The sequence below is a fragment of the Hypomesus transpacificus genome, unplaced genomic scaffold, assembly GCF_021917145.1.
Source record: "Hypomesus transpacificus isolate Combined female unplaced genomic scaffold, fHypTra1 scaffold_52, whole genome shotgun sequence".
NCBI classification, from domain to species: Eukaryota; Metazoa; Chordata; class Actinopteri; order Osmeriformes; family Osmeridae; genus Hypomesus; species Hypomesus transpacificus.
The window spans coordinates 1,386,854-1,408,836 of NW_025814031.1; the positions used below are offsets into that span (position 1 = coordinate 1,386,854).

At 41.6% G+C, this 21,983-nt stretch overlaps 1 protein-coding gene across 6 annotated transcripts in view; it reads right to left on the reverse strand.

The window, feature by feature from the left end:
• Nucleotides 1-21,983, reverse strand: part of LOC124465506 (multidrug resistance-associated protein 1-like) — a 167,021-nt gene that overhangs the window by 55,111 nt on the left and 89,927 nt on the right. For 5 of the 6 annotated variants that reach the window (XM_047017327.1, XM_047017325.1, XM_047017324.1 and 2 more), the window contains 7 exons: nucleotides 17,081-17,150; nucleotides 16,802-16,928; nucleotides 7,858-8,034; nucleotides 7,508-7,675; nucleotides 2,293-2,470; nucleotides 1,610-1,654; nucleotides 373-424 (listed from right to left, as the gene is read on the reverse strand). In XM_047017327.1, the coding sequence (XP_046873283.1) occupies nucleotides 373-424; nucleotides 1,610-1,654; nucleotides 2,293-2,470; nucleotides 7,508-7,675; nucleotides 7,858-8,034; nucleotides 16,802-16,928; nucleotides 17,081-17,150 (817 nt within the window). The remainder of the gene's footprint in view (nucleotides 1-372; nucleotides 425-1,609; nucleotides 1,655-2,292; nucleotides 2,471-7,507; nucleotides 7,676-7,857; nucleotides 8,035-16,801; nucleotides 16,929-17,080; nucleotides 17,151-21,983) is intronic. The other variant, XM_047017326.1, reaches the window with a different exon arrangement.

Consider the following 21,983-nt stretch of genomic DNA (forward strand, 5'->3'; position numbering starts at 1 on the left):
CATCACAGAAATTAAATGGACTGCTGTTCCTAATTATTCTCTATCGACATTATCGATATGATTGAATATTAATTAATGTTACGATATCTTTATTGAGGGAAGTCATTACTTTGATAATTATTTTTATCGATTTATCGCCCAGCCCTAGCTGAGAGTAAAGAACGCTCGAAACTTTCCATTCCACACTATGTCAGGGTGTGATATATGAAGGTGCCCACTTGGCACTGAGGCTGGTGGTCCTACCACAGAACAGTTCAATTACAAAAGCAGATTTTTTATGGATTGAATGTGCAGTGTATTACAACCCACATTGAGAGTTTTAAAGAGAGAGCCAATGGGGAATGTTCTCTCAAATTTATTGAATTTACTCACCCAATAGTAGTAGCAGGACTACCGTTCTCCATAGTTTTCTTTGGTGCATTGTCTTTAAAGCCCCTCGTCCAAAAAAGAGACACATATTAGTCTGGAATCTCTCAAATTTCTCAAATATGCACGTACACACACACACCAAAATCATCTGCCTGAAAGCACTGGTATAGATTTTTATTAACTTGTTAATATACTGACCCAAAATCAACAAAAATCCCAACTGACCACCAACTAGTGCTTATGAGACTGAAACACCACGCAGCAACAACCACTATCGTAAACTACACTTATTTCAGAGACAGCGATTATTTGTGCCATTAACCAAAAGTGCATTTGAAACTCATCAATTGCCACTAAATTGACCCGTGGGTTCAAATCTACCAAGATACTCTCCACACAAAAAGAAGCAAGTAAAAACTTTAATGGCCATTACAGTCTCAGTACTGCACAGTATCATTCATACATGCATCATCAAGACTCCAGCTGAATTGAACCAGAAGAACAAGTATAATCCCACTCGGTCTTACATTCTGTTGTATCATCTCACTCACAAATTACACTGGATTCAGTGCTGTATGAAAGAACTGGACTATGAATTATGTGAGTGTATTCCTGACTCAGGAAACCAGAGGGAAAATTCCAGTAACATTCCAACTTCAGTTGTTGGCTAACATGCAAATACAAGGTCTGACTAACATGCAAACACAAGGGGCCGTATCCAGACATATCCATATACTTTTTTACATTGAAGAAATATTTTTTTTTATTAAATTTTAAATACATTTAGCCTCAAATATAATAAAATGTGTAAACGTGAAGGTGTCTGAATGGTCGCATAATTAACTGTGTATGTACAAGATGCACAGTGTGTGTGTGCATGTATATGTATGTATGTATGTATGTATGTATGTATGTATGTATGTATGTATGTATGTATGTATGTATGTATGTATGTATGTATGTATGTATGTATGTATGTATGTATGTATGTATGTATGACCTCTAAATTGCATTTTGTCATGTGTATTATCTTTGGGATGATGGACAAATTCCAACCGAGTGTCATAAAAACCATCTACAGTACTAGGTGGCTCTAAGTAGTGCAGCAGCAAAGTATGCCATCGGTAGACTCGTCCCAAAGGAAAGGAGACAAGGAGAGGTCAGTTAATTGGAAAGGAATTAGCCCGTTAGATCCTAAACCACAGACCAGTGAGGGACCAACAACCGCTCAGACCTTCACCTTTGACCTGCTCCACCTTCTCCTCCTCATCATCCCTACGCTCTTCTGATGAGAGGCAGACAAGGAGAGAGACAAGAGAAAGAGGGAGGGCACAAGAGACAAGATGGAGAGAAGTGAGCACAGACAGGTTGGGAAAAAATGAAAAGCAAAAATGGTTGAGAGGAGAAGGAAAGACTACCGAGTGACGAAGGGTTTAATGTTCGACATGCGGGTGGTGTTGTGTGTGTGAGCCTGTTAAGCTTAGGTTTTACTGGTATCAAGGCTTTTTAATGTCCCACACAATTGAACTTGGTTGAGAATATTTGAATGACAACCTGAGTTCTGAGCCGACTCAAGTCACCTTTTTATACTGTTGTGAAGTCTTCTACTGTTGTGAAGTTTTTATACTGTTGTGTAGTCACAAGTGTATCATTGACAGCAAAGACCTACACAAATTACAATCTTTTACTTATTATAATTATTACAATAATAAATAAATAATCCCACTGGCCAATGAATCCCTCATTTGAGATCATATGGAGAACAGAGGAAAGAAGAGTGAGAGACTGTCGATAAACCCTAAAGTAGTATTTATGTACTGAAAGCTAGGGCTACACAGGAGAGAGGGGCAACAGCTACGGCATGTGCGCAGCCTTGGTCAGTGGCTAGAGGATACCAAAGTTGCCAGCGGAGGGGACACTCACCGCTGTCATCCTCGCCATGCTCAGCGTTGGCGTAGGTGCGCAGGAACTCTGCAAAAGCTCCATCCCTCCCCATCAGCTGCAAGTAGGAGCCCATCTCTGTGATCTCTCCCTCCACCATCACTAGGATCAAGTCAGCCTGGGGGAGGTAGCCCAGACCGTGGGTCACCAGCACACGAGTCTGCACAAAACATCATCATTATCTACACATACAAAAAAAAGTATTTACAAGTATTCACAGCCTTTACAAGTCATGCAACGAACATACATCGGCCACACTTGCATTACATAGCATCAACATTGTGTTTTTATTAAATCATGTCAAAACTAGTGCTATCAGTTAAACACGTTATTAACGGCGTTAACGTAAACCTATTTTAAGAGGGACAATATTTTTATCACGAGATTAACATTCTTTTTGGCCTAGCAAACTTGTGTATTTTTTTTTCACATGCTGTTGCAACAACTAGTAACTAGTGCCTGGACTAATGGTAACAAAGTTACATAGCCTCTACTAGCTGGTTATAGCAGTTACACAAAAAGAGACACAATATGACAACTAAATCCAAGTGGACTCAAAGAATGCAGTGTTTGGCAATCAACTGCAACAACTACCAGTGTGACAGTTTTTATTTACAGGTCAATTTTGTCGGTAGCGTAATCTCATACACTTGCTAACTTTAACATTTTTTGGGGCCTAGTAGTAGGCTAGTAAACGTAATTCCTTCTAGGAACGGTAGGTCCTATCCATAGAAACCAGAATAATGATATGGATATGACACTAAATTAAGATGAGCATCTTAAATTAATTTGCTGAATTCATATATTTCATTGATAACTTAGCACTATTTTTGTAGCTATGTAGCCTATTGTAACGTTGTAAGGTGTAGAGCTAGCTCCTGGGAAACTGTCTAACGTTAGGCTATTATAACTTTATATGAACTCATCACTTTATTCCTGTCACACTTAGCCTAATGTAGAGAGTAATACAACTTATAAAATCCTTGAACTTTCCTGTCAATATAAGTTATTTGGATCACCTAGCGCTGCAGATGTGTACGGAAGTGAGAAGCAGAAACGATTACATCTGTTTTCCGGTTCGAACGCTGAGCGCTCCGCATAACCCCTCGTTTGGGCTTGCGAGCCGGCTGAAGAGTAGTAGGCTAACATTACGTTTGCGTGGATGCCAATCGCGAGACGCCGAAATGGATGCCAATAAGATTCTAAATGGAAAGTTCACTTTTAAAAAGTTGCCAAATGGTTCCATTGACAAACGATTTGTGTGTTTTGTCTTGTGAACTGAGCTATCATCGCAGCACGTCCAGTCTGAAATACCACTTGTTAGCCAAGAACACGGCTGATGCAAATTCTCCAAGTCAGGATTTTAGTGTGAAATTGAACACTACAGTATGCCAATGTTGTTTTCAATAAAAAAAAAACATTTAAACCAGGGGTGTCGAGCTCCGGTCCTCGAGGGCCGCTGTCCTGCATGTTTTAGATGTTTCCCTGATCCAGCTCACCTGATTCGAATGAATGGTCGTTATAACAACCCTTTTAATTGAATCAGGTGTGTTGGAGCAGGGAAACATCTAAAACATGCAGGACAGCGGCCCTCGAGGACCGGAGTTCGACACCCCTGATTTAAACAAAGCAAGCCGATCCACTTTTCCATGTTGAATGTTGATAAGAGCTTTAAAATGAGAGAAAAAAATTATGGGACAAAAAGAAATCAAGGGACGTTGAGAATAGATAAAAATGTTCGATTAATTGCAAGTTAACTTTGACATTAATGCGATTAATCGCCATTCAATATTTTAATCGTTTGACAGCATTAGTCAAAACCAAACCTATTTTGTAGATATCAGGATGTCAGGATTACCCAGACACTCCCATGTCACCCCGCTCTTCATCTCCCTCCACTGGCTACCCATCACGGCCCGCATCAGATTCAAGACCCCGGTACTGACCTTCCGAGTGGGGAACGGGACTGCACCTGACTACATCCAGTCTCTCGTCCAGCCTTACACCCCCACCCGCCAACTTCGGTCTTCTGACCGTCTGGTGGTCCCACCTTTCAAGAGCGCCCGCTCCCAACCCAAGCTCTTCTCGTCTGGCCCCCCAATAGTGGAATCATCTCCCCACCTCCATCAGAGATACTGACTGTCTCTCCACCTTCAAGAAAAGGCTAAAGACGCACTTGTTCCGGGAGTGTCCAACTGTCCTTAGGAAAGATTTGTTGGATCAGATGTTAGTTTATTTCCTCCAGGAACACAATGACACTTATTGACTTGTTGCATTTGTTGGTTAGTTGTAACTGATTTAACTACTTGTACTCGCTGTGAATTATATTATTGTTGCTTGCTTTCCTCCAGGTACACTCTAGCACTTTCGAGGATCATGTTGTTTGATTGTAATTTGTTTAACTACATGCTCTGCAGGTTCTACCCATTGGTACTTATTTGCTTTTCACAATGTATGCTTCATGTTTTTCGTTGTTTCTGATCAATGACCTTTGCACGTTTTGTAAAGCTCTCTCTCGTAAGTCGCTTTGGATAAATGCGTCTGCTAAAAGAATAAATGTAATATAAATGTAAGTGACTCTCTTTGAGGTCATGGCGGTCCATGATAGTCCTGTTTTGAAGTATTTAACTACAAAGACTGACATAGAAATTGAGGGTTTGACAGTGCAGGCTGTTGAGATAGTTTTAGCCAGCCTGGTAAAGGTGTGTAGCAGCATGCTAGTGGACGACTTAGTGCATGGACTGTCTGAGGGACTGGTTGACCAACTTGCCTCTGCACCTAAAACATTAAATGTCAGCTGTGAGCGCGACCTTAAAAGCGAGGATTTAAAAGCCAACAGGATAGAGCAGGGGACTTGCAGTAGTAGTCTTAATTTGTTGTTATTGTGTATCTTCTAATATTAATCTTTTATTTCAGGTTGAAGATGGCTGTAAAATGATTTGTAACTTGTGTATCTATATACATTTTTTCTTTCAGGTAAGATTTCTAATGTACATTGCTGCCACTGCATGTACTTTTTAAATCTCTTTTAGGATGTTAATATAGCAAGTTTGACTAGTAAGACTGTTGAGCGGGATTTAAAAGCCTGTTAAGCAGGATTTACAGGTCACATGACATGAAAACTTCACTCTAGGAGGTTATTTAACATTAATATGAGTTCCCCTAGCCTGCCTTTGGTCCCCCAGTGGCTAGAATTTTCGATAGGTGTAAACCAAGCCCTGGGTGTTCTTCTCCGCCTTTGAGAAAATGAGGGCTCAAACGCTCCGTTTGAAAATCTGCTCCTTGCGACGTAACAAGGAGCCAGGCACCGCCCTTCTCTCTGCTTTGCCCGCCCAGATAATCTGGCCCGCCCATGAAAAAGTGAGCTACGATTGTGCGAAGGCAAGTGCAATATCGGAGAGACATCATGGCTAGCAAACAAACAAAGCGTTTCTCAGTGTTTGGATGTACAAATCAAAAGCATTTTTTTAGTTCCTTCATCCAAGCCTCTGCACAACCAGTATCTTAATTTTATTTTCGCTGGAAATGCGCCGACACAACTTCACAAAGTTTTGTATGTCTGCGCCAAACATTTCAGCCACTACTGTTTCCTCAACTTGAGCCAACACAAAGTTGGCCTTGCTGAAATGTAATTCTGGATCATTACTAAGTCTCCTTGGTCAAGCTACAAACCTTGGACAAGTAAGTTAACTAACGCTATATCATTTTGTTGCTTTACTGTATATGGTTACCTAGCTTGCTACCCTATAATGTGGCTGTAATTATGCACCAAGGCTGAGTTTCGGGAAAGATACTTCAGATACAGTAATAGGGAACCACTAAGGCCTATATAAAAGCATCCAAAAACAGCATATCATGTGACCTTTAAAAGCCAACAGTATCAGTTTACAGTACATACACAAGGGCATTTGGAAAACAATGACAACTATTATGTCCCTAATATTTCTTTCTTATTTCCGGTATGAAGATAAAAAATAAACTGCAGCAGGACATCCAGTTTGCAGTGAGGTTGTATTGTAAAGTGAAGTTTTCATTAATATGTTTGTAGATATTTTGCAAATGTTGATATTATTGTGCATTTTTGTATAGTTTATATGTAATGTAATTCTATAATTTCCCCAGAAATAACCATTAAAACGTATGAGGAAAAACGCTCAAACAGGTTTGTCCTCCCTAACAGTAGGGTGACCACCTGCCCCGTTCGCGACAGCCCTGGAATTAGTAGCTTTGTCCCGCACAGGCCTGGTTCTAGCCCACTTTAGTGGTGGTGGGGGGGGGGATTAGACATTTTGTAGGGTGCAAAGGAATGTTAGCAAGGGGGTCCGGGGTCATACTCCCCCGGATATTTTTTGGAATTTAAAGCTTCAATTTGGTGCAATCTGAGAGGAACTATGACTACAATTTCATTGATCGTTGTGTGGTTCGTTGTATAGTTGCTTATCCTCTTTAATAACTGACAAGAAAAAGATAAAAGGGGTGGCAATGACATCCAAAAATAGTGGCATGCATTTGCTCCCCTGATTGAAAGATTAATCTGCATGCACAAGGATAAACAATCATAACATAAACAATCCATGGAAACAGTGCTGCGGTGCAAACCATTGGCTAAAACTAGCAAGGTGAACAGAGCAGTGAGACATGTGATACGGAAACAAATTGCTCCTCACGATACATTTGGTAACACTTTAGATGAGCTCACCAAATTCATAATTTATTAACCAATTTGTTACCTATTAGTTAATGGTTTGTTCACCATTAGTTATTTAGTGGTTATACAAAATGTATCATTAGTAAAGTATTTGTTCACACAGTTAGGGTTAGGGTTCCGGTTTAGGGCTAGGGTTTTAAAACAGTCACTAGCTAAAAAGCACATTAGGGCTAAATTTGGCGAACATAGCATTGCAATTGCAAAAAAAGTTTTAAGACTTGCAATTTGACTTCAGAAGCTCTTCATAAACTTTTAATTCGAAAATGTGATCAACCTTTTTGGACTGTCTGTGATCTATTTGGTACCGAGTATCAAATCAGTATTGTTTCAGTTTCAAGTATCATTTCGGTATTGAGTATTCTAATACTAAACTTGGTATTGGTATCGAAGGCAAAATGTTGGTAATGTGAATACACTAGTACACTATATTAACGACTTTGTTAACCAGTTCACTTTATTCATGACATTTGAAACTAAGGGTGTTCATACCCTGCTCTTGAGAACTCCGTGTGGGCCAATGACCTTCTCGAAGATGTGCTTCCCAACGTGTGCGTCAACCGCTGACAGTGGGTCGTCCAACAGGTAGATGGCGCAGTCACAGTAGACCGCCCTGGCCAGACTCACCCTCTGTTTCTGGCCTCCTGATAAATTAACTCCCTACGGGGATCAGGGGGAGAGAGAGAAAGGGGTTTCAAACTAGCGGTAAGAAATTATTTATATAATAATATAAATATATTTAAAAAAATTGTCGGGCCTGCAACAGCCAAAGAGACAGACTACTGACAAGTACAGCAAATTCAACTTTTCAGGAAATTATACACTGTGCAAGAAGGTTGTACCTTCTCCCCAATCTCAGTGCTGTCTCCAGCAGGCAAAATCTCCAGGTCTGGCAGGAGGGCGCAGGCCTCCATCACCCTGTGGTACCAGCTCTCTTTCCTCTCTTGACCAAACATTATGTTTTCTTTCAGAGTGGCGTTCTGGATCCAGGCCTGCTGGGGAACGTAAGCCACCGAGCCCTGGAGAGAGGGAGAGAGTGTGAATATCAACACCCTGTATTTTTTTATGCTTTTCGACTTAGGGGCCCTTCGACCCACCCTTAGGGGTGGACAAATAATAAACATATATGAGAGAGAACAATGAGAGACAAATAAGCGACTGTAGCTTCAGAAACAAGCCCAAAATTATTTTCAATGATTGAGCCTACTAAACTAATACCACTCGGAGGAACCTGCACTCGATCTCACCCAACTGTTATTCTAGCATAGGGTATTCTCAGTTGTTTGATTAATTATGGCACAAACACAGATTCCTGGAATTAGAGTGCAGTGCCCATGATGCAGCTTGTGATGACAGTTCTTCGCAATGGTTTTGGTACCTATATTTCTCAGATTACAATTGAAATTCTTTGTCATCTCTGAAGGACTTGTTAAACCTCCACATCTATTCTAGTCAAATTGCCAAAGCTGTGGTAGCCTACATTCATGCGAATGATTATGTAGCCTTCATTTGTCTGCTGTTTCCTACGTTATAAATTGCTTGTTATGTTGATAAAAATGTACAATATTGATTCTCTGTTAAACTGTCTTACCACCACAAACATCAAAACATTTTGGGCACATTTAGTTCATAGCAACAGTCATTACATGTGTTACAGTGAAGATTTGGTTTCTTCCACTTCCATAAGTCATGATGTATGTTGAACTGAGTGGCTCTCCTCAGAGTTCTGAGGATTAGTCACGGTGAGTTGTGTGTAAAGAGAGCTCCTACACTATTGTTTTAGAATGCAAATATTGAACGTCCATTCTATTAGCATAGAATGTCGTGATCTGTGCTGCTGCACTACGAAGTCCCAACTCGTTGTCATTTGTGCCAGGTACATGTTTTGTATTGTCTATTATTTGTCTAATGTCTAATATTTCTAATATTTCTATTGTATTTTGTAATTTCTATTTGATATTGTACTTTGTAATTCAACTTGAATTGACAGCCTGAGAGCTCGGAGGATTAGTCACGCATAGAATGTTGCGATCCACGCTGTTGCACTACGAAGTCCCAACTCGTTGCCATTTGTGCCAGGTGAATAAAACTGTCGAACTGGACACACATCTCCTGCCGTCTTGGGAAAAACCTACACAACGCGGACGAACTAGAGGGGGTTACACATGCAAAATGGTTTAGCCAGTTGACATAATTTGGCAGTTGGCCTAATTCACCATACAGCACTTGTACTTGCAATGTGCATGCAGTTTTGACATCAGTAAACACATTAATTTATGTAACAAAATTCAGTGGTCTATGCTGAAAGTATATCCACTCTATATTGTCGTTCTGTTCTCTAGGCAGCCCCTTTGAAAGCAGCTGATTATCGGTTGTAAAAGCTAATTTGCTTCTAAATAACGAAACAGAATTTCCCATGCTTAGTTTCATTTCACTGGAATGCTTATGCAATTTGATAATTGCATAAGTTCAATTTCGTTAAGGCACTCCATTGGACTATAAAAAGGACACTTGCAAAATATGAACTTTGCATGCTGCATTTCTGTGATCGTGGGAAACTAAACCCATTCTAATTTGTACACAGGCACACACAGAGATTCCTGTCATTATTAGAGAGATGTTTAGATTATGATTATACATTTTGAATCTAGGGATTATCAAGTGGAGCAGGACCAAAATATCCAATATGCCTGTGCTTGTAACACATGGCAAATAAACTTGAGTTTGAAAAGCAGAAACATAGGCCACTTTAGTTTACGGTGGCATTTTTGCACATATTGTCTAATGAAAGTTTGCAATGAATTGGAAGATCATTTCTCCAAGAGGGGCAGGAGGGCGCGGAATAGTTCTACAAAAGGATTTGTTGTGGGAGCGCTCTGTGCGGCATTGATACTGGTGTAAAACTGAGTAGACAGTGTCAATCAATGCATTAGGGAAAATAACCACCATAAATGTAAATCTAAATGTTAGTGCTGTCAGTTTAACACGTTATTAACAGCGTTAACGCAAACCCATTTTAACGGCATTTTTTTTTTTTATCGCGCAATTAATGTTCTTTTTGGCCAAGCAAACTTTGTAGTTTTTTCACATGCTATTGCAGCAACTACTGACGTTAGAAACACTACAACACCACACCGGATCTCGCTAGACCGGAAACAAAACAACAGGCACGCCGCACACACTTGTTTGGGCTTGCGAGCCGGCTTAAGACTAGTATGTTAACGTTACGTTTTGAGTGGACGCCGAAATGGATGCCAACACAATTCTGAATGGAACATTTACTTTTAAAAAGTTGACAAATGGTTCCATTGACAAGACCAAAGTGATCCGTGTGTTTTGTCGTTGTGAACTGAGCTGTCATCGCAGCACATCCAGTCTGAAAACCCACTTGATGGCCAAGCACACAGCTATGCACGATTGCAATGTTGTTATCAATAAAATAACATAAACATTTGCACTAAGCCATCCGATCCACTTTTCCATGTTGATAAGAGCATCAAAATGAGAAAAAATAATGGAACTTAAATAAATCTATGGACATTTAGAATAGATAAATGTGCGATTAATTGCGATTAATCACGAGTTAACTATGACATTAATGTCGTAAGCAGACGCTGTTATCCAAAGCGATTTCCAAGAGATGTACATATACCCCCCCACCCGCCCCCCTCACGACTGACCCAACTAAATGTCAAAAATTTCAAATCTCTCCCCTGTCCGAGGCAGAGCTCTTTGACCTCATTCTCATTGCCCCGCCTCCTGTCCCCTTGATCCTGTCCCCTCCCCTCTCTTTCAAACCATCTCCCCCTCCATCATAACTTTTCTTCTACATGTCCTAAACTCCTCTCTTACCTCCGGCACCTTCCCCTTCTGCCTTCAAACAGGCCAGAGTTACCCCTCTCCTCAAAAAACCCTCCCTTAACGCTGCCGTCCTCCAAAACTACAGACCGGTATCACTGTTGCCCTTCTTTTCTAAAACAATTGAACGTGCTGTATAGGGATGGGCATAATTAATCGATGATCGATCATTAAGAATTTCGTCGACGACATTATTTGTTTATCAATAAAACTAATGTGTGTTCTGTTGCGTAGTGTGAGTCTTGAAGGAATGCAATGGATTTCGCTATGTGGCAGCAATTAAACATTTTACCAAACAAAGCCAATGTTTGGAAAAAAACGCCATAGGCCTACTCAGTTACCGGCGAGTTTCCATGTATTTCAAAAGTAAACATGAGGTCATTTAATTTAAATTTAAAATGTAATTCCTACCCTCCAATGTTGACTCCATGGCTACGGCCTTGAGCCCAATACATGATAGTTGATATGGGTTGTGTGATGGTAGTGGTAGTGGGTTTATTGTTGGGAGTAGGGTGGTGCTGATATCCGTGCTTGGTGACTGGTGGTGACGGCGAAGGGGCTGATAGACATCAAAAGAGATTGACAAGCTCCTCCCTGGTCTGGACACCAGCTTGGTGGAGTGCTGCTCGGGATTCGCGGGGGGCGAGGTTGGGGGCTTCATCTTCCGATGATTCCCCATCTTCAACCTCAGGAGTCGGCTCATCTGCTCCAACGCGCACTGCTTTGTTGTGCAGCATGGCTGTGACAACAATCATGCGGCAACATTTTACAGGTGACAAGCGCAGCCCCCCCGACAAACGATGGATACATCGGAAACGACCCTTCCACCTGCCAAACACCCGTTCAATGTGGGTCCTGGTGTGTGTGTGGGCCTCATTGAACCTCTCCTCCTGTGGTGTTGCTGGGTTGATCATCGGTGTCACGAGGTAACTCCGGAGAGGGTAGCCACTGTCCCCGAGAAAGATGCTCCTGCCGAACTTTCCTCTGCCAGCCTCAGCCACAGCTGATTTGGCCCACACGAAGCTGTGGCCAGTGGCCACCTGGCAACGATGTCCGTGATGAGGCCATCGTGGTCCACTGCCACCTGGGTGTTGATGGTAGCGTAATGTTTCCTCCCAATCCAGCCCGGATCCACCAGGGAGGGATTGTGGATTGGGATCAGTGTGCCATCCACGACACCGATTACCCGGAGGATCCCAGCCATGGCATGAAATCCACTGTGGACCTGGCGGACCTTGTCCCGTGTGGTGGGCATTTGGATGTGTCGGGGCATGGCGCAGGAGGATCGGTGTCACGGCTGCCACACCCCGTGAAACCGATGCCTTGCTGAGGATGGTGCCGTCCCCCACCACATCCAGGAAGCTCCCCACTGCGTAAAAACGCAGCAAGGCTAGGAGCTGCACCTCCGGGATGAGGGCAAAATTGCAGCGGGTTGCCCTCCGGATGTGTGGTGACACTAGCGTGACGAGGCGTTGGATCTCCATACGGGGAAGCCGGTACTTGGACTGGACAGCCGGGTCCGACAGCACATTCAGTGGGGAGAAGTGCTGACGCACATAGTTTATATAAATACCTATCTGGCTTCGCGCACGGCGATGTCGTTGATTAGCAGCGAGAATATGCTGTATTGCAGCCATGGTGTCTCACTCGCGTGGACTTCAGCAACGCCTTTACATATAGACTGAGGTGGAGCCTCGATCACTTGATGAGGTTCCAGCCGAGTTCAATTACACCTGTCAGTTTCCCTGTTATCTGTGAAATACCACAGGGTTGTTGATGTTTTTATATCTAATGTAAACTCATGCAGATGCCGAATGTTTGTGAAAACGTAATGAGTGATGGTAATGATTCATTTTATTTATGTAGCTACAGGAACACATGGGCAATTATTTATTTTTATATCGTTATTTTTTTTCTTATGCTATAATTTTTCTTGCGTTTTCTGCAGCTGTGGGTGCACATTTATCATCACACATGGTTTTAGTATTCCTTCGTGTCAGATATAACTTTCCATGACGCGGCTGCAGTGAGAATTTGGTCGCTAAGAAGGCTCTTAAGAGTGGGTCAGGCTGATCTTACATTTCCTTCTTAGTGAAAGATCTTCTTAAGCTAAGAACGACTCTGGGAAACACGTCCTTCTTTCACGGCGCTCTTAAGAGCGCTCCTAAGAAGGTCTTAGCGCTTAAGAGCTTCTTAACGAATCTGGGAAACGCGGCCATTGACTGTACGTGAACGAGCCACTGAGCCCGCATTGCCTCCTCCCATAAATGAATATGCAGATGGCCTGTAAATGCGCTCCTGAGGTAATTTCTTTGTCTGAATTAAAATGGCTAAACATGCTGTGATGTCACGAGAGGCTGGGTCCTGGAGGGGTGCTACATTCCCCGGAGGTGGCTGCAGCCCTAAGCAGCTGTAGCTCCCTCTGCTGGGGGAGTCGGGAGCTCCATCCCTCCCTCAAAGCGGGGCATTCCCGCACACCTGGGTCTGATCAGACCCTGATGACCAAAAGGGTTTGGTTAAAGAGGGAGAGCCACAGTTAAGTGGGGTTGGGTGAGGAAAAGGATCCCTGCGGCTAGAAGAGGCGCCGTATACGTTTTTTTGAAATCGTATCTAAGATTTGGAAGTTTTTGTCAATTCTGATGATCTTTAATAAACCCCTTGTTTTTGTTCAACCCCGGTGTCCTCGCACTATTTTGAGCTGTTTCGCTGAGGGCTGTGTAGCCTCTCGTGGCGTCACAATATCCTATGGCTTTTTCTCCAATTGGGCCTTGATACAAGCCATCTAATATTTTCTGGGGACTTTCCACACCGGCATCTTTTGCACAGTTCCTCTATTGTGCCCTACTACATGTGTTTTCCAACACCAGTTACCATCAACCCTGGGTTATAGCCCTTCACCATTGCATGGTGCCATTCATTCTTCACAGATCACACCCATCAAGTCAACGTGAAACTGGTCAAACACTTGTCAAACCCTCCCCACAAAAGTCCAATTACTTTAGAACTTTTTTGTAGGCCCATACTATAACAGTTTGCAGACATACAACACAGATGAGACTCAGGAGAGTGAATTAGAGATAATGGTAGTAGGAGGGTGTTGTACTTTTCTGCTTTTTTTTTTTTTTTTGCACTCCTATGAAACATTTCTGGGGCTCCACAACTTTTGCCTGTAAATGCCTGCAATGCTGGGAAGAAAACTATTTGACAACTATGTTTAATGTAATTGGCCTTTCTAACAGTACAACTGGCCTCAGCTTGGCCCCCCATAGTCTAGAACCTCCCCTAGCTGCATTGCAAATCAAGACAAGAGCCTTTCATTTGGCCCAGTAGCAGACTCATTCTGTCTGAGGCCGTCAAATGTCAGCACTCCTGGAATGCCTCGTCCGATGAAAGTAGACCTACTTGATTGGAACTAATTGTTGTGTACACATTTACATCTAAATTATAAACAAACAACAAGAAAACTGCATTCACTCTTATTTCCATAGCTATTGTGGTCTCAAACTAGCATAACTACACATGTGTCCTACACATACATACCAAATTTTAAATAAATTCATGTGTAGTCATGGTTCATTTGGACGTTTTTCAAAATGTTCACCAATGTGCATACAAATTTGGAAATCCAATTACACCAACATCCACAAGGGATTTTGCTAAAAGCCAAGGGGTGAGAGTGGGGGCTTTGTCAGCCCACCCTTTCCAGAAAGGATGTGTGTGCGTCTCGCCAAACTTGCATGTGTGTCAAGGGCCAGGATGAGTCTGTGAGAATTTTGAGCGCGCGTGCTGTGGAGCAAGGGAGACAGTATCTTGGAGGAAGCCTTAGCAATTAGCCAAGCATGCACATTTCAAATATTCACAATAAATCTACTTTTCATCTTACATTCAATTATTTCTCAGATTTGTGTACAAAACATTGTCAAGAGTCTTCATATGAACTTGTGATTGAATAAGAGTATCAGTTTTGGACCGGCGGGTGTGTAAAGCATTATTTTAGCGTTGGCGATGAATTAGATTTATTTTAATTAAATCATTTTTCGAGATATGAAGTTGCCTTTGCACATGGTAACACTTTGTAGTGTCTTCCCCGTGTGTGGAAGAGTTCTAGTCCCAAAGTCAATGTGGCACTTATTTATGGACACACCAAATTTGTGCCACAGGAGCAAATTCACCCATATGTTAATAATTTGGCAATTTTGTACATTTACATTTACATTTAGTCATTTTAGCAGACGCTCTTTTCCAGAGCGACTTACAGTAAGTACAGGGACATTCCCCCTGAGGCAAGTCGGGTGAAGTGCCTTGCCCAAGGACACAACGTCATTTTGCACAGCCGGGAATCGAACTGGCAACCTTCTGATAACTAGCCCGATTCCTTAACCGCTCAGCCACCTGACTCCCTTTTCCCTGACATTTACATCTTATCTAGGCTTATCACTCTATACAAAGACATATGTCTTACAAATCAGTTTCATATTTCAAGTCTATCGGAGCTATGGTTCATGAGGAGAAGAATTTTGTCGTTTTGGACATTTACATTTAGACAACGCTCTTATCCAGAGCGACTTACAGTAAGTACAGGGACATTGTCCCCGAGGCAAGTAGGTTAAAGTGCCTTGCCCAAGGACAAAACGTCATTTGGAACCGAATCGAACCATCAACCTTCTGATTAATAGCCCGACTCCCTAACCGCTCAGCCACCTGACCCCCCTGGACAAATCTTTATTTTACAGAAAAATGCTATATGGCGGCCGTTATAGGTTCTTGAGTTATTTTTTTTTAGTTCCTCATGAGTAATAAGCCATATATACCAAGTTTCAGAATTTTTGGACCTTCGGTTTGCAAATGGCATCACTTTGAAAATTGACAAATTAGGACGTGGCCTTTAGCGCCACTTATCGTTTCACATGGGAAATGTTTGGTATGGTAGTTACTAATGCTCTGCAGTTTCAACATGCCAAATTCAAATTCTGTTGGAAAAATTTAAAATATAACTGTTATCCTGTATAAGAATGATTCTGTGTTCAGTATTACTTGGGTGCAAAGAAAGGCCTAACCCCAAATCTGAGTACATTCAAGACCCTTATCTTGGGGCTAAGCACTAAGAAAAGGGGGGTTTGGTTGTTTTAAGGAGATACTGTGTGACAAAGACTATAGGTGGAGACGCGAGGTCTGCTGACCATTTGTTGACACCTAATGTGAAGGACCTTTTACGACCCCAGGACCTGAGATCCTGTTGTTGTGTTTCAATCAGGGTTGATGTCGGAAACACGCACACACATGCGCACCATGTCTATGCAAGGGAGCCAATGAAGAAGAGCCATGGGACATTCGCATGTCTTTGTCTTAGCTAATGACTGTAAAGAGCGTGGTTGCTTAAATAGCTAGCTAGCACAACATGCTAGCAGACAAACTTGTAGCACGATGGCGTGTGATGTTTTTGTCTCCTTGCGGCCGCAAGCAATAAAGCTTTCTTAACTTGTTCACCGACTGGCTGTGCAATGCTTGATACATTTCTGACAAATTCCTACTGGAGAAACCCTAATAATAAAACGAAAACTGCTTCGCTGTTCAGCAACCAATAGAAATATGGTCGCTTGTTAGGTTAGGAAAATCTAACAAGCGATCATATTTTGAAAAACAATCCCAAAACACTGCAACCAGTGATTTTTTCTCAAGCAACTGAAAGAAAAAATAAGCCTAAAGTCGCGTATTATGAGCGGACTTGGCAACTCTGGTGGCGAGGCCTGAGAAGTGCAAAAAAGATCCCACACACAACACCCTTAACTATACATACCCTTTACTACACAAACCAACTACAGAGTTTGTGTAAATTTCCTGCTACTGTACCCTGTGCAGTGGAAGCTACTGTACCATGGACACAATTTGCGTGTGCATGTTTGTGTGCATACACATCGGTTTGGTTACCTTAACAGATACCGTGCCCTCCAGTTTCTCCATCTCTCCCAGCATGGCAGAGAGCAGCGAGGACTTCCCTGAGCCCACGTGGCCAACCACAGCCACCAGAGACCCCTCGGGGATACACACATTCAATCTGGGGACAGACAAACTATTCAGAAGGTATGTGTGTGTGTGTGAGACTTTGTGTGCCTCTTCGGTACAATAGAAGCAGATTTGACACTATTAACTGTCCTGAGAAGAAAACGCAGACAAAGCACCAAAACAAATACATGCACACCAACCTACCTTTTTAGTGTGGGAGTTTCATTTCTGGACCAGCTAAACACCCCATTCACAATGGAAACACTGTTACAGGCTGAAGGGGGGGAAGGGGAGAGGTAAAAAAGGAAAAGAACAGAAGAGACGGGAGGAGAAAAAGAAATATTCGGAACACTTATTTAATCAAGGCTTTACACATCAAGCAGCACCTGCTAATGCATGGAGCAGGGGTCCACAATTGGCGGACTTCAGTCCAGACACAGACCAAATAAAGGTTCTATCCGGACCTAGATATGTCTCTCATAAATATTTGCTAAATTAAATAGGGATGCACCAAATCCAGATTTTTGGGGATCGGCCAAATACCAAATCCACTGGTTAAATTCGGCCGAAACCGAAGCCTACTCCCATCCTCAGTCCATTAACACAGTTAACATATTAATGAAGTAACAACAGCGTCCACAGCAGTGTATTTTAAATAACATTTTATTTTTACTGTAAAAATAAATAGGCAACAAGTGGGAAAAACTATTTTGACAATTACCATAGGCCTATCTCAAGATCCAATCAATATCCAAAATATTTGAATTGTAGATTTATAATCCCATAAAGTAGGCTACCCCCAAGTACAAAACCTTTCAATAAAAGTGCAACAATACAAAGAAAAGTATTTTTCTTTTCTTTTTTTGAATGTTTGGTGACTTAAAGGGGTGATTAACTGTTTTTTGGGGGTATTTCACACTGTTCCTTAAGGTCTCAGAATTCAATTTATTCCACCCCGCCCACTTTTTGATTTTTTTTGGCACTTCCGGTTTACCGGGGATATCATTCAATTCAATGGAGAACTGCCGAGAAGTCCTGCTGCTAAAATATTAAATAATTAGGTGGATTTGTGCCAGATGTACTATGTTCGTGTGCTACAACAAGTCAACAATACACCCTTTCACTGGATGGCTTGAAAACGACTTTTAAGTGTTTATATAATTCGTTTGCCTGTCAGATCGCTGCCCTGCGCTCTGCTGTGCTGCGATAAGCAGGCGTAACATTAGCCACAAACATGAGATGTTCTAACGATTTCACTACAGGGCACATGCATTTGCTATACCATGTTTGAAAGCTTAGGTCCTCTAAAATGTAGTTGTGTGATTAATGTTACAGTCAGTAAATGTATTTGAGATTCCCCGAAAAAACGACCAGCTAACGTTGTTAGCAGTAGAACGTTAGCTTCTTGTTAATCTACTTGAGGCTCTAGTTTTTACATCAGGTGTCTGTTATTAGCCATAAACTTCAAATGTATGAGTGACAATTTACACAAATTGTGCTGTAATAATAAATAGAAACAACTTTTTCATCGAGGGTCTTTGGTACAAGCTTTATGCAACGTGTTAAAACGTACATGATTTATAATGTGTGCACTAGTAATCTTCCCTCCTATCTAATGGCAATTAGAAAGACGGATCTATTAAATAATTTTATTGCTGCGTTGTTTCAACAGCTTTACATTACATTTAGATGCACTGCAGCAGTTGTTTTCCTCACAGCCATGCCTATACATTTAGTTATAATCTTGAATCTACTTAAATCATAAATTGAGAACACTATTGTAACTTGTTTAACTACATGCTCATAAGTGTCTTCCCTTTGGCACTTATTTTGGTTGTTCACAATATGTGCTTAATGTTTTGGCTACCCGTAAAATGTTTGGGGATATCTTGTTGTTATTATCAGTGACCTATACACTTTGTAAAGCTCTCTCTTGGAAGTCACTTTGGTGTTTTTTTTTTAATTCAGCGCCTTCCCAGCTAACACATGACGTTGCGGCAACGTTGCCAGTTAGTGCTCATTTGGTAACCCGCGACGTTACCTTATGGCAACGTTGCCGCAACGTCGTAGCAAAGTTATAAAATGAACGTTTCCAGTTGGTGCTGTGGACAACGTTGCCGCAACGTTGTACCTTGGTCGGCTGGAAACCTTATTTTGGTCTTGTGAACAACATTGCCGCGACGTTGTACCTTGGTCGGCTGGAAACCTTATTTTTGGTCCCGTGAACAACGTTGCCGCGTGTCGTAGCAACATTATAACGTGAACGTTGCCAGTTGGTACCATGGACAACTTTGCCGCGACGTTGTACCATGGTCGGCTATGTAATTTTGGTACCATGGGTTACGTTGCAGTTACGTCACTCTGGTCGTAGGACAACGGATCTCGAGTGCATTATAAGTGGTTTATACAGAGATGGAGAGATCACACTGGACTGCTCTCAGTTCTGACACTTTTGTAATGTAACCTAGTCTACATGAATTTCAATCACACACTACATTGAATGTTGCATCCCAGCACGTATAAATGTAGACAATGCATGTAATTCATGTCTAACTCAGCCCCACATCAATTTTCTCATATGCAGAAACGTAGCTTTAATAAATAAAATACTTCACTGAATCTAGAATATAATTTAGTCTTTCATTCTTTACTATAAACATGTAGCCTACTAAAACAATCAATTGGTGATGTGTAACATAAGCAAACATTCTTTGTATAGCATACCAAAGCTGTATGACAAACAATGCAAATTTGTGCTCCAATAATTTTGTAAAACAAAATTGTTAAATGTGACCAAAAGGTAAGCGACTCTTAAGAGTTTCATTTCCAAAGACAAGTCATCACAGAATATTACAGTTCTTCCTAGCAAACCTTCCCCTCAGTCTGCCCCTGAGCAACAACGCTGCACATGCCCAAACGCATTGCTGAAACTGGGGTTTTAAAATATATTTTGCAGGGGTTATCCTAAGTTCCACCGTCTTTCACGCATTTTTCACCTGGAAATAGCTACTTCAAAGGTGAGTTTCTTTACATAAATAGTTTGAAATATATAAATGTATTTGCAGAAATTGAATGGGGCATGCTATTACGTACGAAATGTAGGCTACTTAGCCAGTTTATTTGCTATCAGATTCACATAGTTTGTTAGGATTTCGCTAGCTAGAGGTAATAGGTTAAAGCCTCCAGACAGTTATGTTGAAATAGTGAAAATGCATATATGATATCAAAGTTCACCGTCTCACAAATCACCCACAAAATAATCAGTGAAAATATTTGTTCAGAACTGTTAGAAAAACGTATTCCAAAATAGCTATAGCCATACATTTTCGAAGACTGTGTAGCTAGCGTGGCTGACCACGTTTTGAGACGGTCGGTCACGGTCGGTCATGGAATTCACAGCAATGGCACCTATATATAACTTTAGTAAGGACATTTTATGTTTGAGCCGTCTAATTCAAAATCACCTTTAATTAATTGAGTTACAAAATGCTTCTATATTAGCCTACCCCTATTATAGTTAGAATAGTTAGCATTACATTACAAACACATGCAAAGTTTGCCGATACTCCTCCCAATGCTAGCTCTGCTTAGCTAATTTAGCTAGTGCCATATTGTTTTAATAATGTGCTGGAGTTCCGAAAGAGAGTGGTAGGTGTTTGGAGATGCCATGAACTATGGCTTATACGCAGCATTCAACGCTCAAATTGGTGCTGTCAATAAGTCCATGACTTATAATTGAAGATGAAGTGGAAGACGAGACTGGGAGAGAATTGAGGCCGAATCCCAATACTCCCCCTTACCCATTCCCCTTCCCCCTAGCCCTTAATTTACCCCTAGCCCTTGGCCCTCGAAACTGAGGGGTAAGGGCTACATATCCCTAAGAAATGGGACGCCACTTGGTTACGGGTTAGTCATCTAGCACGCATCGATATCTCCAAAGCAAGTAGTGTTATGCACTGATATCAAACGAAATTCGCTGCTAATGGAGTTGACTTAAAACTGTAGCCATGCTAGTCAGAGAAATGCGGGACTGTTGTAAAAATCAGCACTGTAGCATTAGCGTACCAAACTAGCGATTTTTAGAAACGTTTCAATTAGGAAAATGGTTGCAAATATATATGTACAGGACTGTGTATACCACAAAACAAGACTGTCATAATTAATTAAGCCAAAATGATTACATTTATCAGACTTTCTTGATGATCTGGCCGCCATTGTCACATAGCCCTAGGTTTCAAGTAAGCTCCCGATCTTACTTGGTTTGAAGGGGTGTATACCCCTACGCCTTAGCCCTACCCCTAGCTCAAAAAGAGTATTGGGACACCACTAACTCTCACGGGAACACACAAAACTAGGGGAAGGGGTAAAGGGAAGGGGTAAGGGAGAGTATTGGGATTCGGCCTAAGGCTGTGGAGTTCCTCATACTAGCGAAGACACTCAAACATGCCCCAGCAGCCCATTCAAAACAAGCCAGGTGAATGAATCGCGATTGCAGCTTCCATATTCAACTTTTCACATGGCAATGTGACAAAAACTAGAATCAAATAATATTTTTTTGATGATGTATATTATTTTAGATGTGATTTTTTATGACTTGTATAGCCCCTTTCACACGTGCAATTATGTTGATAGGACACCAACTTATTTTGTGCTTCATTGTCAGGGCCAACAGACAGGACCTGTAGCGGTGATTAGCAGAAGATTTTAATTCACTGTTTGGCACTTTGTTTGAAATAAAATGACTGAATGTTACATGGAAATGCTGCCTCGTTTATGATTAGCTTGAGTTAGGCTACACATCACACAAACATAGTCCTCCTAAAGTTGGCTACCATGTAGCCTATTATACAAGAACAAGTAGCATATTGGGCAAATGAGGTCTGCATATGAACCACCCCAATATCAGCAGTAGAATTGAGAAATGTAGGTTACTAATTAATGTTGCATTTACAGACTGGCAACGTCACAAAAGTACGTTGCTAGGAAGTCGCGGTTACGGACTGGCAACTTCACAAATTTACATTGCTAGGAAGTCACGGTTACGGACTGGCAACGTCAGAAAAGTACGTTGCTAGGAGGTCGCGGTTACGGACTAGCAACGTCACAA